At 45.8% G+C, this 15,922-nt stretch overlaps 1 protein-coding gene and 1 pseudogene across 1 annotated transcript in view; one reads left to right on the forward strand and one right to left on the reverse strand.

Annotated features, from left to right (window-relative positions):
* Positions 1-7,435: 7,435 nt before the first annotated feature.
* On the reverse strand, positions 7,436-9,224 carry LOC100466822 (annotated as a pseudogene).
* A 2,246-nt stretch (positions 9,225-11,470) lies between these two features.
* The window catches only part of LOC117795750, a 7,149-nt gene continuing 2,697 nt past the window's right edge, over positions 11,471-15,922 (forward strand). The window contains exons 1-2 of the mRNA XM_034641606.1: positions 11,471-11,475; positions 12,116-12,393. Of these exons, the coding sequence (XP_034497497.1) occupies positions 11,471-11,475; positions 12,116-12,393 (283 nt within the window). The remainder of the gene's footprint in view (positions 11,476-12,115; positions 12,394-15,922) is intronic.

Below are 15,922 nucleotides of genomic sequence, written 5' to 3' on the forward strand. Positions count from 1 at the left end.
GTCCCATAAGTTCATTTTATCTTTTATTTCTCTTGCCTTTGGCGATGTGTCGTGAAAAAGGTTGCTCTGGAATGTATGGGTTCTTGAGTGAACAGAGCCTTGACCGGAGAGCCAGCCACGGTGTGCAGTGTGTCTTGGAGTGGGTTAATTAGGCCCAATGGGAGGGACTGGAGGAGTCACCTGGTCTCTACTTTTATATACCCTGAAAGACGACTTCTTGTTCATCACCAAAGCCCACATTACCTAGGAGTATGGGTGAAGAGATGAGAATGAAATGGGAAAGTGAGGCACTAGCCCTTTAAAGAGGAATCCAGGGTTTGCAGAGCAGTGCGAATTAACATGCAAGTGGTCTGCAAAAGCAGACTTGGGACCCGGGGCAGTGGACTTGGATGAACCGAAGGGTACTCGTGCCAATTTGCCCAGCCCTGAATCGTGGTTCCCTGCTGGATGTGAGAAGGAGAACTACAGCTCCAGAATTTCTATAAGGGAGGTGCTGGGATGGGGAGCGCAATCTGGCTGGGGGAGGGGGGGTGGGGAGTGGAAGGCTATAGAGAGTCATTGAACTGATGTGGGAGACACACACTTTTTCTTTCTTTCTTTCTTTCTTTCTTTCTTTCTTTCTTTCTTTCTTTCTTCTTTTTTTTTTCTTCCGATTGTACATTTATTAGAGGGTGGCTTTGATTCTCAGTTTCTGTCTCTAATCTGTTAATGTGACAGCAGGAAGCAATGCCATTTTAATAACCCCCCTACCCAGTTCTCAGGCTACCTCTTTCCAGCTCGATGGTCTGTTTTGGAATTTTGTAAACCACTCCTTCCTCCGTGTTCCTTTGCCACCTGGATTTAGCCATTCTCTTCATGACTGATGGAATTCGACATTCTTTTCATGTACTTGCCTGGTGCTAAGGTTATTCCAGTGACCTCTGCAGACCCCTTCCTGGAGTTCTGGACCCAAGTAGCACAGCGTTTCCTAAACAACTCTCCCTGAATGTCTGTCTCCCAGGGACCTCAAGCTGCACAGATCTGAGACAGGACTGAGTCCTCCAAAATCTAGTTCTTAGGAGTATTCCACACCCCACTCCATGTCCTGGCAAAAAGGCAGCCCCATCCAACTAGCGTGTAAGCCAGAAGGCTGAGGTCAGCCTGGACACCTCTCTCACTCTCATGCCTTTCTCCTTTCCCACCCTCCACCCTCACCCCATCAATCTCCAAGTCCTGAGTCCTCTTGTCTGATACCTTTACTATTTCAATGGCTCTTAGCTGGTCTCCCTACACCCTCTCTTACTACCCTCCTAACTTACTACCAAACTCCTTCAATCTTCACTCAGATGTCAGAGTTACTCATGTTCCCCTCTGATGCAGTAATCTGTGTGATATTGGAAAGTTGCTGCCCTTCTCTGAGCCTTAGCTTCCCACTGGTCAGAGAAGTTGGTCCAGAGGCTTGCCAAGGACCAGAACAGATCAGTTTCTGGGGTGTCATGCCTCTGAGAGGCTGGCTGCTTTCTGGATAGAGAGTAACCCCATGGTGAGGTGAAGGACCCCCTAGGGTCCAGGAACTGCTGTGTAAGCAGTCCTTGGAGACTTCACTTTCCAGGTCTTTCCAGCCTCCCTGCCATTTTCTGCCACCAAGAGGGAAGAAGTGTAAGCCACAGCTGAAACTCCTATGTCTGTTCTGTTCCTCTCCCCCCTCTCCCACATACCAAAAATACGGGCCTGTTTCTCTCCCATTCCAGAACTACAAAGCCAACACAGTCTAACCCAGGCTGTCATCACTGCGGATCAATATCATATATTGATTTTAAAAATCTCTTTTTATTTTGAAATTTTTATAGATTCACAGAGTTACAAAGATGGTACAGAAAGGTCTCATGCGCCCTGTACCCCTCATCCCGCTCCCCCCTCAGTGGTTACATCTGACCTCACTGTAGTATGGTATCAAAACCGGAAAATTGACATCGATACAATGTATCTGTAGTTCTGTGTTATTTTGTCACTTGCACAGATTCACTTAACCATCACCTATGTCAAGATACAGAACTATGGCACCACCACAAAGTGGTGGGAGACTCATCTCCCTCCCGCTACTCCTTTGTAGTCACATTTGCTCCTCTCCCTTCCATCCCTCATTCCTGGCAACCACGGATGTGTCCTCTCTCTCTATATTCTTGTCATTCTGAGAATGTTATGCAAATGGAAGTATATAGTAAGTGATCTTTTGCATTTCCCCTCCATGTCCCAGAGATCCATCCAGGTTGTTGAACATACCAATCGTTTCATTTTCTGAGTAGTCAACGTACAAGTTGGTGTGAATGTACCAGTTCGTTTAACCATTCACTTGTTGAAGGACATTTTGGTTGTTTTCAGTTTTTGCCACTATAATTAAAGCTGCGATGAACAACTTTTGACAGGGTTTTGTGTGGACATAGCTCTTTATTTCTCTGGGATAAATGTCCAGGAGTACAATTGCTGGGTTATATGGTAAGTGTATCCTTGGTTTTTTAAAGAAATTGCCAAGCTATTTTCTGGAGTGGCTCTATGAGTTTACATTCCCACTAGCAAGGTATGAGAGATCTGATTCTCTGCATCCTCTCAAGTACTTGGTATTGTCACTATTTTTTAAAATCTTAGCTGTTCCAATTGGTATGTGGTGATATCTTTTATGGTCTTAATTTGCACTTCCCTAACGGCTAATGATGTTAAGCATCTTTCCATAGGCTTATTTACCATAATGTATATTTTCTTTGGTGAAATGTCTCTTCATATCTTTTGCTCATTTAAAAAAAAGATTTTATTTATTTGTTTGAGAGAGAGAGTGCATGTGAGTTGGGGGATGGGCGGGGGGAGAGAATCTCGAGCTGACTCTGGGCTGAGTGTAGAGCCCGACAGGGCCTGGATCTCATGACCCTGAGATCATGACCTGAGCAAAACCAAAAGTCGATCATTTAACCAACCAAGCCCGCCAAGAACCCCTTTTGCCTATTGGATTGTCTTGTTTTTTTAACTGTTAAGTTTTGAGAATTCCTTATATATTCTGAAATGCTTTCTCTGTTAGATACGTGGTCTGGAAATATTTTCTACTGTGGTGTAGCTTGTATTTTCATTCCCCCCCCTTTTTTATTTTATTTTATTTATTTATTTGACAGAGAGAGACAGCCAGCGAGAGAGGGAACACAAGCAGGGGGAGTGGGAGAGGAAGAAGCAGGCTCCCAGTGGAGAAGCCTGATGTGGGGATCGATCCCATAACGCCGGGGTCACTCCCTGAGCTGAAGGCAGACTCTTAACCTCTGTGCCACCCAGGCGCCCCTGTATCTTCATCCCTTTAACAATATCTTTTGCAGAGCAAAAGTTGTTAATTTTGATGATGCTCAGCTTATTGATTTTATGAATTGTGTACGTTTAGGTTGTACAATACCTTTTAAAGTGTACGACATGGTGTTTCGATATGTATACCTTGTGAAATGATTACCACAGTCAAGTTAATTAACACATCCATCACCTCACATAGTTACTGCTTTTGTGTGTGGTAGAACACTTATGATCCACCTTGAATTTCAGCACATTTCAGGCATACAATACAGTACTACTAACTATAATCACTGGGCTATAAAGTAGATCTCCAGAACTGATTCATCTTATAGTTGAAAGTTTGTACCCTTTGGCCAACATCTCCCCATATTTTCCCTGCCCCCCTTCCCCAGTTCTTGGCAAACACCATTCTATTCTCTGGTTCTATGAATTCGATTTTTTTAGACTCCGCATGTAAATAAGATTGAACGGTATTTGTCTTTTTGTGTGTGGCTTATTTCATTTGGCGTAAAGTCCTCTCGGTTTATCCATGTTGCAAATGACAGGATTTCCAGTAATATTCCATTGTATATAAATACCACATTAAAAAAAAAAGATTTATTTATTTGAAAGAGAGAGAGAGAGCAAGTGTGACCAGGGGAGGGGCAGGGGGAGAGGGAGAGAGAGATAATCCTCAAGTAAACTCCCCACTCAGTGTGCAACTGGACGCAGGGCTCCATCCCAGGAACCTGAGATCATGACCTGAGCCGAAATCAAGAGTCAGATGCTTAAGGGACTGAGCCGCCCGGGCGTCCCTATACCACATCTTCTTTATCCATTCATCTGTAGATGGACTCTTAGATTGTTTCCATATCTTGGCTATTGTAAGCAATGCTGCAATGAGCACAGGAGTGCACGCATCTATTTGAGATACCGATTTCACTTCCTTTGGAGACATACCCAGAAGTGAGATTGCCAGGTCATACAGTGGTTTTATATTTAACTTTTTGAGGAACCGCCATACTATTTTCCATAGTGGCTGCACGAATTTACATTTCTACTGACAGTACACACTGGTTCCCTTTGCTCCACACCCTGGCCAACACTTGTTCTTTCAGGTCTTTCTGATAATAGCCATCCTGATAGAAGTGAGGTGATCTCTCATTGTGATTTTGATTTGCATTTCCCTCATAATTAGCAGCATTGAGCATCTTTTCATTGGCCGTTAGCATGATGTCTTCTTTGGAAAAATGTCCCTTCATTCTGCAGGTCTTTTGCCTGTTTTTTTTTTTTTTAGATTTTATTTATTTATTTGACAGAGATAGAGACAGACAGCCAGCGAGAGAGGGAACACAAGCAGGGGGAGTGGGAGAGGAAGAAGCAGGCCCACAGCGGAGGAGCCTGATGTGGGGCTCGATCCCAGAATGCTGGGATCACGCCCTGAGCCAAAGGAAGACGCTCAACCACTGTGCCACCCAGGCGCCCCTTTTTGCCTGTTTTTTTTTTTATTTTTTTTAAATTTTTTTTAAAGATTTTATTTATTTATTTGACAGAGATAGAGACAGCCAGCGAGAGAGGGAACACAAGCAGGGGGAGTGGGAGAGGAAGAAGCAGTCTCACAGCAGAGGAGCCTGATGTGGGGCTCGATCCCACAACGCCGGGTTCATGCCCTGAGCTGAAGGCAGACGCTTAACCGCTGTGCCACCCAGGCGCCCCTGCCTGTTTTTTAAATCAAGTTATTTGTTTTTGTTTTTGCTATCGAGTTGCATGAGTTCCTTATATATTTTGGATATTAACCAATATTTGGAAACATCAGGTATATGTGAATATTTTCTCCCATTTGGTAAGTTGTCTTTTCATTCTGTTGATTGCTTCGTTTGGTGTGCAGAAATTTTTTAGTTTTGTGTAGTCCTGCTGTTTATTTTTGTTTTTGTTGCCTGTGCTTTTGGTGTCATACCCAAAAAACCCAGCTCTCCAGCTCCCTTGCTCGTTAAGGCGATTTTCCTCTATTCAGGACAGATTTCAAGAGTATCAGGTCATGGAATTACCTCCCTTAGGCCCCCCTGGTCTACCCTAACCTTCATTCTTTTGCTTCTTCCACTCTGCATACTCTTTACCAGCCTGTGCATTCTGTCATGGGGACTCCCACTAGACCCCTGCTGGTGTTTTGTATTTCCAATATGTTCTCTGAGTGCATGGACATAGAAAAAAATATAATTGATTTTTCTATGTTGATCTTGTATGCTGCGGCTTTGCTGAGTTCACTTATTACTTCCAGAAGGTTTTGTTTGTTTTTTTGTTTGTTTGGTGTTTGTTTTGTTTTTGTTTTTTGTAAATCCTTTGGAATTTTCTAGATAGGTGATCATGTCATCTGCAAACATAAGAGTTTTATGTCTTTCTTTTCAATCTGTATGTTTTATTTATTTCCTTGCCTTGCCTTTTTGCATGAATTAGAGCTTCCAGTACTATATTGAATGGGGCTGGTGAGAATGGACATCCTTGCCTTATTCCTCTTCATAGTGGAAAAGCATTCAGTCTTTCACCATTAGATGTGATGTTAGTTGTAGCTTTCTATAGATACGCTTTATCAACTTGGGGAAATATCTCTCTACTACCAGTTTTCTGAGAGTTTTTTAAAAAATTTATTTATTTGAGAGAGAGAGAGAATAAGTGAGCAGGGGGAAGGACAAAAGTCGAGGGAGAGAGAGAATCTCAAGCAGACTCCCCACTGAGTGAGGAGTCCCTTGTAGAATTTGATTCCATCACCCTGAGATCATGAACTGAGCCGAAATCAAGAGTCGTATGCCTAACTGGCTGAGCCACCCGGGCGCTCCTGAGAATTTTTATTATGAACAGATGTTGGATTTTCTCAAATGCCTTTCTGCAGCAATTGATATCATTTCCCTTTTTTTTTAATGATTTTTTAAAAAGATTTATTTATTTCAGAGAGAGAGAGAAAGAGCATGAGCGGGAGAAGCAGAGGCAGAGGGAGAGAATCTCAAACAGACTCCTCGCTGGGTGCAGAGCCTGACGTGGGGCCCGATCCCACGATCATGAGATCATGACCTGAGCTGAAACCAAGAGTCCGATGCCCGATCAACTGTGCTACCCTGGTGCCCCGATATCATTTTCCTTCTTGGTAATATGGTGGATTACATTGATTTTCAAATACAGAAGCAGGCTTTCCTACCTGGATTAATCCCCACTTGGTTATGTCTTTTAAACATATGTCTTTTAAAACATACATATGTCTTTTAAGACATATTTTGTACGCTATTTGTTAATATTTAGTTGAGGACATTAGCATCTATATTCATGAAGGATATTGGTCTATAGTTTTCTTTTTTTGTCCTGTCTTTGCCTGTTTTTGATATTACGATAATACTGGATCCACAAAATCAATTGGGAAATGTTCCTTCTGCTTCTATTTTCTGGAAGAGATTGTCTAGAATTGATGTTAATTCTTCTTTAAACAATGGGTAGAATTCTCCAGTGAAATCGTCTGGGTCTGGATATTTCTTTTTTTGAGAGTTTGAAAATTATGAATTCAATGTCCTTACTAGTTAAAGGTCTGCTTAAATTATCCATTTCATATTGGGAGGGGGGAACTGTGATAGTTTGTGGTTTTCAAGGGCTTGGCCCATTTCATCTCACTTGTCAAATTTCTGTGTGTAGAGTTCATGGTGTTTCCTTATTATCCTTTCAGTGTCTGCAGTCTGTAATGACAGCACCTATTTCTTTCCTGATATTGGTAATTTGTGTTTTCCCTCTTTCTTCTTTCATCTGTCTTATTAGAGGTTTATCTAATAACTTTATGTTTTATTGCTTTCTTTTTAAAAAGATTTTGTTTATTTGTTTGGTGGGGGGGGAGAGAGCACGAGCCGAGCCAGGGGCAGGGGGAAGGGGAGGCAGAGGGAGAGGGAGAAGCAGGCTCCTCGCTGAGCAGGGAGCCCAACATGGGGCTTGATCCCAGGACCCTGGGATCGTGACCTGAGCCGAAGGCAGACGCTTAACTGACTGAGCTACCCAGGTGTCCCAGTTTTATTGCTGTTATCTATCATTTTCTTGTTTTCAGTTTTATTGATATCTGCTCTTATCTTTATTATTTCCTTCTTCCTGCTGGATTTTTGTTTGTTTGTTTTTGTTCCTTTGTTTTGTTTTTTGTTTTTTGTTCTTGTTTTTCTCGTTTCTCTTTTCTAATATAAGCATTTAGTACTACAAATTCCCTCTCAGCATTGCTGGTCAAAGAACATACCCGGTGTGATTTTATTTTTATTTATTTATTTTATGGTGAAAACAATTTATATTTAGATTTAGGCAGCTGGACTCAGTTTAGATGATCTCGATTTTGTTGGCAACATCCAAAGCATCATAATCAGGAGTCAGTTGGACATATGCCTTCTTCTCCCCTTCAGGCCTGATCGGGGTGCTGACCTTGGCCACGGAGCTTCCTCACAGCCTGTTTGATCTGGTGCTTGTTAGCCTTGAGGTCCACAATGAGCACAAATGTGCTGTTGTCTTCTACTTGCTTCATGGCCGACTGGGTGGTCAGGGGGAACTTGATGATGGCACAGTGGTCAAGCTTAGTTCTCCCAGGGGCACTCTCTCTAGGATATTTGGGCCGACTTCGAAGACTGTCTTAGGCTGTTAGAAGGTAGGTGACATGTGGATTTTCTCTTCTGTTGTGGCTATGGACACCTTTCAGGGCTGCTTTCTTGGCCTTCAAAGCTTTTGCTTTGGCTTCGGCTTTGGGAGGGGTGGGGACCGCCTTCTTCGCTTTCTGGGCACCATCTTCGGGAGAGGGCTAGTGACTACACAAAGGACTGCAGTGGGTTGGGGGGGGCAGTCTGAGGCCAGGGTTGGAGGTCCCCACCAAGGCCAGGTTATTACAACACTGGCTCCCATTTTTGGTGCTGAAACCTGGTTGGGTTAGTTAGGGGTCTGCCTGTTGGGGCATCTCACCCCTCCCCACCTGAGGACCCCTCATGGGGTTAGTAGAGCAGCTGCTGGCTGGGATTTTTAAAAGCAAGGTCTCGGCCAGCCAGGGCCTGGCTTGCTTTCCCGAGGAGGAGCTGTGCAGGTTGGCAAGGCTGGGGGGCTCCCAGCTGCCCCCTGGTGGCCAGCCTCAGCGCCGCCCCCCCAGCTCTCTGACGCTGTGTTGTCCCAGTCTCAGGCGGCAACCACCCTTCCAAGGATGGGTCCCTCCAGTTCCCAGACGTGAGGGAACAGGAATGAGGACTCACCAGCTCTCCTACTTTGCCCTCCTTTCTGCCGCGTCTTCATCAGGGAAGAACTCAGGGGGGGATGTGGGTCATGTCTCCCTTCAGCATCCATGGAGATACTCCCAGCGTCCCAGCCCTCGCTGCTCTACAAGGCCACTTTTGTATGAGCAGGTTAGGTTCCAAGAGTATCAAGTCATGAAATGACCTCCCTCAGCATCCCCGCCCCTTTCTTCTGGCCTGACCCTCACTCTCTTGCCTCCTACTCCCGGCGCGTTCTTTGCCGGACTGTAGATTCTCAATGAGGGAGCCCCACAAGTCCTCTGCTCCTGCAAGTGCCTACAAGTGCAAGCCCAGGGCCTTATGGGAGTCAGATGGACACACACTTTGAACCGGCAGGGGCTGGCGAGAGCCCCCCATGGCTGCCCCCTCTCTCCCCAAGGCTCTGTGCCCTCCGCAAGCCTTCCCCAGAACAATCCTTCAGACATCCTCCCCCTGCATCTGTAGCCAGTGCCAGCCCGTACCCACCGGCAGCTAGGGTAGGCAGAGACGTCATGGGCCCCCCATAGTTGGACCAATGATGGATTTATCCATCTCTCAGCATGCTCTCACCTTGTTTGACAGAAAGCCCAGCATGAGCTGCCTCGGCGTGGGGACACCTGAGGTAGGTGGGGCAGGTGTGGGCAGGGAGATAGCTTTTTTTATGCCGGAAAGGACAGGCATCCCAGATAACTGGGCTGAAGTGAGGCATCTTCATGCATTCAGATCCACCTGCTTTATCTATAGCCTCTCCCTAACCCCCTGGAAAGAAGACATGGAGCAGTTCTCCCTAGGTCTTGGGAAGAGTCTTTACTTCCTCTTCTCCTCCCTCCCATTAGAACAGATCATAACAGAAAGAGGAAATGATGTCTCCACCATGCCTAGATGCCTGTGCCAAGCAAAGATGTAAAACAAGGATGTGAAAATTATGTCAGTCGATGGGGTTTTACCCAATAAGTCATCCTTTTTACTGTGTTCCGGGGGTGTCTTTATTCACAAAACAGAGGTCCCAGGTCAGTTCCCAGCTGCCTGGGGGGTCTTTGAGTTGGTGGGACGATGTAGTTTCTGGGGACCCACACAGGATGAGCCTTCCACAGAACCTGGCTCTCCTCAGGGGCCCAGTATTGAGTGGAGAAGAGCAGAGGGCAGCCTGTCAGAGAGGTAGTGGGAAGATCCATCAGTCACAGATGTTCCAGAAAGGCACAGGTGAGGCCTTGAGAGTGGGTACAAAGGAGCATGGCATCCCCCAGCTGCTCTGTGCTGGGCCTAGTGTTTCCCGAATAGGGCTCTAGGGGTTCGAATCACTTCTGAGACTGAGAACCCAGGCTCAGAGAACAAAGCAAATCTCAAAGGCCAGCAACAGGTACTGATACTGGGGGCAGGGACTCTGGGATAAAGCAGACTTCTGGGGCATAGGAAGCCCAGGGCTGGCCTGAGGGGCAGCAAGGATTCCCAAGAAAGAGCATGAAGAAAAATCAGAGCAAGTTCAAGTGTACTGAATATAGACTTGGGACAGAGAAGTCCAAACTTGTAGGTAGAGGAGATCACTAGCAAATCCAGGTAAACAGGGATTCTTGAAAGACCAGAGGGTGGTGGGCTTGGTCAGGATGGATCTATCTCTATCCTTCTCTCTCTCTCTATCCTCCTCTCTCTCTCTCTCTCTCTCTCTCTCTCTCCATATATATATCAGTTAGCTCCTGTGTAACAAACCATCCTAACACTTAGTGGCCTAAAGCATTAACTATTTACTATTTCTCATGGGTCTATAGGTTGGCTGGGCCCAGCTAATCTTGTCTGGGCACACGCATGCTTTTGCGATCAGTTGCTGCATTGGCTGGGAGCTGGCTGGTGTAGGATGGCCCTCCACACACCAGTCCAGTCTTGTTCACACAGTGATTGCACAGGCCCAGGAAAGCAAGTGAAAATATGCAAGGCCTCATGAAGTCATGACCTGGAACTGATACGCTGTCACTTCTGCCACACTCTTTTGGACAAACAAGTCTCCAGGCTAAGCCTTACTTTAAGGGGTTTGAAAATAGGCTCTGCCCCTTCGTGGGAGGAACTACAAGGTCACATTGGTGGGAGGGGAGAGAAATGGGGCCGTTTTTGCCATCAATCTCCCACACTGCCCATTTACAAAAGATAGAAACCCGGGCGTCATGATGCCTTCTTTCTACTCTCCAACATTCACTACATCACCGACGCAATTCAATTTCACCTCTCAAGCTCCATTCAACTTCTCCCACTGCCACCACCCCAGCCCGAAGAGCCCTAAGCCTCGGTCTAACTGGTTTACTCACATTGTGTCCTCGCTATGCTTGGATTTCTTCAAAGTGCAAGTCAGATCAAATCAAGATCCTATCACCTCTTCTCGCCTCAACCCTGCAAAGACCCTGCATCAGTCAGGTCAGAGTTGCAAGCAGCAGAAACAGGCTGTGACCAGAGCAGAAAAGGAGCCTAATCAAAGGGGATTGATTAGCTCACAGGACCCTTGGTCAACTAGACCCAGAGACCACACAGGCACAAGGGGCGGGGGCTGGGTAGCCAGTGCCACCATCAAAGCCACACTGCTGGAGCATGGTGGGGGGGCACCCCGGCCACCACTGCCACCACGCTGCCCCTGGCCCCTGGGCATTGCTGCCACCACCACCACCACCACCACCAGGGGGATCCTCTATGGTTCTCCCTTCCTCGCATCATTTGCTCCGAACTCAAAGACCAGGGTGGAAAAACCCTATTGGCTAAAGCCCCCAGTTTTGGAAATGAGAGTGAAATAATCTCGTGTAATTTCTGTGCTTACCCAGTCAGTGGGGATTTCCTCAGTCACAGGCAGGAGATGGAGGTGCTGGACATTCGTTTTCTCAAACTTTATGGTGCTTAGTGGGCTCCCAAAGCCAGCAGAGGCTGGCTGGGTGGATATCTTAGCGGGTATGCGGTATTCCTGCGGTAAGAAGCATTCTTTTAGTTAAAAGTCACAAACCCCCTTTGGTTTAAAGTGGTGAGAATGGGACTTTTTTTTTTTTTTTTTTTTTTTGCAAAGCTATAAAGAGGAAAAAGTGAGCCTGGTCCTCTGGAGGAAAAGAAATAGGTCAAAAGCTAAAAGTATGACCTAATCCCTCTGTAGTTAGGCAGGAAATAGGAGACGGGCAAATGTTGTGCAAGAGAGAGATTCCCCTGGGCTTGGCAAGAGGATCGAGTGCGGGAGGCCGGGCCTCAGGACCCATTAGACTCTCACAGACTTTGTCCAGCTGCTATGAAAACTCCCTCCCAGTGTCTCGGTCCGCATGAGGATAGGCTCCTCTGTTCCTACCCTGGAAAGAGCTATGAGAGGCTGGAAGGGGACAGGAATAAACTGCAGAGGGGACTTAAGTGGCCGCTGGTTGGTCCCTCCCCCAGATCCCTTTACAGGCTGGTCCCCCACCCCTCCCCGGCAGCTGCTGTACTCGGTGCCTGCTGCTGGGTCACCACTGCCTTCTTCCCTAGAGAATTAGCTCAAACGGAGCCCCGTGCTTGGCAGGCTATGTGTCCGCAGCCCGCAGCCAATGACTGACGTAAAGCCCCGCCCCCTCCTCCAGGTGTGTCTTACGGCGGAGGGTCGACTCCAGCCCTAACCGCGCTCTGCTTAGCGGTGGGGGTGACAGAGGCCCTTCGCACCGTGGATCTGAGGGCGAGGGACGTGGATCTGAGCCGTTGACGTGCTCCTGGGGCCTCCCCTTCCCTCGGCCCCTGCCTACCCATCCCAGCCCAAAGTTGGGCCTCCTCTCCTCTCTTACTCCACTTCCTCCCGGGGTTGGGCGTCAGAGACAGGATGGCAGCCCGTCCGTTGGCTCTCTTTTGCCCCCTCGTGGATCTGGTGAGTGCTTTGGCGACTCCCAAATCGTCCCCCACCCCAACCCCCTAGCCTACTAGTTTTTCCAAAAGTGGAACCTTGGAACTAAGGAGAGCTGAGATTAGGGTCGGGTAAACATTTGTAGCTGGCAAAGTTGAGGGTAGTTTTCAGGAGAAAAGGACTTGGTGGGTTTACTGGGGGAAATGCATGGTAATTTGGCTCAGAAAACCTTGGGGTTCATGAGGGCCAGGCATGGAAGCTGCGGTGAAGGAGCTGGTTGATTCCATGGGTGATTTCTGTGGTCTTGAGCCAGGTATCACCGCTTGGGATCACAGATTCTACTTATGACAAGTGGAGAGAATCAGACCAGCTCCTGTCATCTGAGGTCCTTGGTGGGTACTTACAGAGTTTTTGAAAAAAGAGTTATTTATTTTAGAGACAGAGCGCGAGAGAGCACTGCGTGAGTGGGGGGAGGGGCAGAAGGAGAGAACATGCAGGCGGATTCCATGATGAGCGCGGAGCCCCTGGGGCTGGATCTCACCACCCTGAGATCACAACCAGGGCCGAAATCAAGAGTCTGAGTTTAACTGACTGAGTCCCCCAGGCATCCCAGTGTAATTACAGACTTGAGAAAGCTTTGGTGTCTCAAGCCACACCGATCTTGTTGCCTATGAATTTCCATCATATGTCCCATCTTAGCTCTGTAACTTTATATGTGATTATCTATTTTATTTCTTCCGTGTACTGAAACCACTTCCTGCTGGTCTTCCAGCTTCCACATCGCACATTGCAACTAGAATTCTCTTACTTAATACCATGTGGGTATGACACAAAAGCCTTCAAGACTTTGGCGTTGCACCTAAAGGCCCAGTTATGTTCTGTGGCCCCCTCAAACCCTTCATGATCTGGAGCTTGCCTGTTTCTCCAGCCTCACTCTTATTCTCTCTTCTTTGCTTCTTCTGGTCCCATGCCTTCCTTCAGTTCCTGCACCAGCTCTTTTCCAACTCAGAGTGTTTTCACCTGTTATTCCTTCTGCCTGGAAAATCCTTTTCTCGTGTGTGTGTGGCCAGCTCCTTTTCAGTTCTTTATAGCTTAGTTTAACTATCATATCACAGAGGAGCTATACCCAGTTTCCCTCTATTTGTTTATTTCCTTCATAGTAATTACCACAGTCTTACATTATCTTGTTTACATGTTGACCCCTTCCCCCTTAAAATGAGTCTTCCCGGGGTTCCTGGGGTGCTCAGTTGGTTAAGCATCTGCCTTGGGCTCAGGTCATGATCCCAGGGGCCTGGGATTGAGCCCACATCAGGCTCCCTGCTCAGTGGGGAGTCTGCTTCTCCCTCTGCCCCTCCCCCTGCTCACGCGTGCGCCATGGACTCTCTCAAGCGCGCGCTCTCTCTCTCTAGCTCTCTTTCTCTCTCAAATAAATAAAATCTTTGAAAATAAATAAATAAAATGAGTCTTCCCACCCCAAGGGCATTATTTACTGTTGTAATCCCTAATGCCTTAAATACTGCCTACTATTTTTCTAACATCAGTTAGGAATATGTTTGGCTGCAAGTAACAACAACAAAAATATGACAGTGAACTTAATAAATAGGGGTTTATTTTAGCCACCTAAGAAGAAATCCAAAGGCAAGCTGAATGCTGGTATTGTTTTAATGACCTCAAATACCATTGGGCACGCAGGCTTTTTGCATATTTCTGCTTCATTATCCTTAGCATGTTGATGTTTCTCCCCTCATTTGTTACAAAATGGCTACTCCAGGTGTAGGCATTACAGCCACGTGTAAGCTGGGGAGACACAAAGAAGGTGCTAATCATGTCTCCTTCTATGGGAGCAAAAGTTTTCCTGAGACTCCCTGAGCAGATTTCCCTTCCACACCTCATTACCCATAACTGGGTTGCTGGTTCTAGCTTTGAGGGAGGCTGGAAAATGGATCATATGATGCTTAATTTTATATGTCAACTTGACTGGGACATGGGGTGCCCAGATATTTTGGTCAAATATTATTCTAGGTGCTTCTATGAAGGTTTTTTTGGATGAAATTAACATTTAAATTAGTTGGCTCCGTGGAGCACATTGCTCTCCCTAATGTACGCTTCATTCAGTTGAAAATCTGAATAGAACAGAAAGGCTGACTCTCTCCCAAGTAAGAGAGAGTTTTTCCTAGCTGACTGCTTTTGAACTGGGACATCGACCTTTTCCTCTTTTCAAGTTTGAACCCAAACATCAGCTCTTCTTGGGTCTGGAGCCTGCCAGCCTTTGGATGGGAACCACACCAGCATCAATCCTGGTTATCAGGCCTTTGGACTTGGACTGAAACAAAACCACCAGGTCTCTTTGGTCTCCAGCTTGCTGACTCACCCTGTAGTGCTTGGGACTTGCCTTCTTCCATAACCACATGAGACAATTCTTTATAATCAATCAATCAATTCTATTAATTCTATTTCTATGGAGAACCCTAATACAGAATAATATTATTATGATTGGTTCAAAGTGCTGTACAACAGAAATCTAATGTGAGTCATTTGTGTAATTCAAAGTCTTCTAGTAGCCACATTAAAAACATAAAGAGATGAAATCACTTGTAATAATATATTTTATCTAACCCAAGCTATTCAAAACGTTATTACTGTGACATGAAATCAACATACAAAATAATGAGATATTTTATAAATCTTCAGAATCTGCTGTGCATTTTATACTTATAACAAATCTCAATTCAGACCATCCACATTTCCAGTGCCCAACAGCCTTATATGGCTAGGGTCTACCATATTGGCCAGTGTAGGTGTAGACCATTGAGATCCGTTACTCGTAATCAGAATATATAAAGAACTCTTAAAACTCAATAATAAGAAAACCAACAACTCAACAAAGTATGGGAAAAGATTTGAACCGATACTTCACCAAAGAAGGGATTCAGATAGCAAATAAATGCACAAAAAGATGTTCGACATTCAACCTAGTTAGTCAAAGGGGAAATGTAAATTAAACCACAATGAAATCTTACTATACACCCGGTAGAATAACTGAAATAAGGAGAAAGACCACAACAAATGTTGTTGAGGGTGAAGGTCAACTGGAACTCTCACTCAGTACTGTTGGAAATGAAAGTGGTACAACCATTTTGAAAAAGAGTTTGGCATTCCTTAAAAAGTTAAACATACACCTATCATATGACCAAGCCATTTCATTCCTATGTATTTACCCAAGAGAAAGAATGTTCATGCAAAGCCCTGTATGTGAATGTTCATGGCAGCTTTGTTTGTAATAGTCAAAAATTGTAAATAAGCCAAATGTTCATCAAAAGATGGATGGGTAAACAAATTATGGTGTACAAGGCAACACTGCCTGGGAATAAAAGCAAATTACTGATACCTGCAACAACATAGATGAGTCTCAAAATAATTACGCTGGGTGGTAGAAGTCGTATTAAGAAGGGTATTGTAGGGGGCGCCTGGGTGGCACAGCAGTTAAGCGTCTGCCTTCGGCTCAGGGCGTGATCCCGCCATTCTGGGATCAAGCCCCACATCAGGCTCCTCC

This window comes from Ailuropoda melanoleuca, chromosome 13 (assembly GCF_002007445.2).
Source record: "Ailuropoda melanoleuca isolate Jingjing chromosome 13, ASM200744v2, whole genome shotgun sequence".
NCBI lineage: Eukaryota > Metazoa > Chordata > Mammalia > Carnivora > Ursidae > Ailuropoda > Ailuropoda melanoleuca.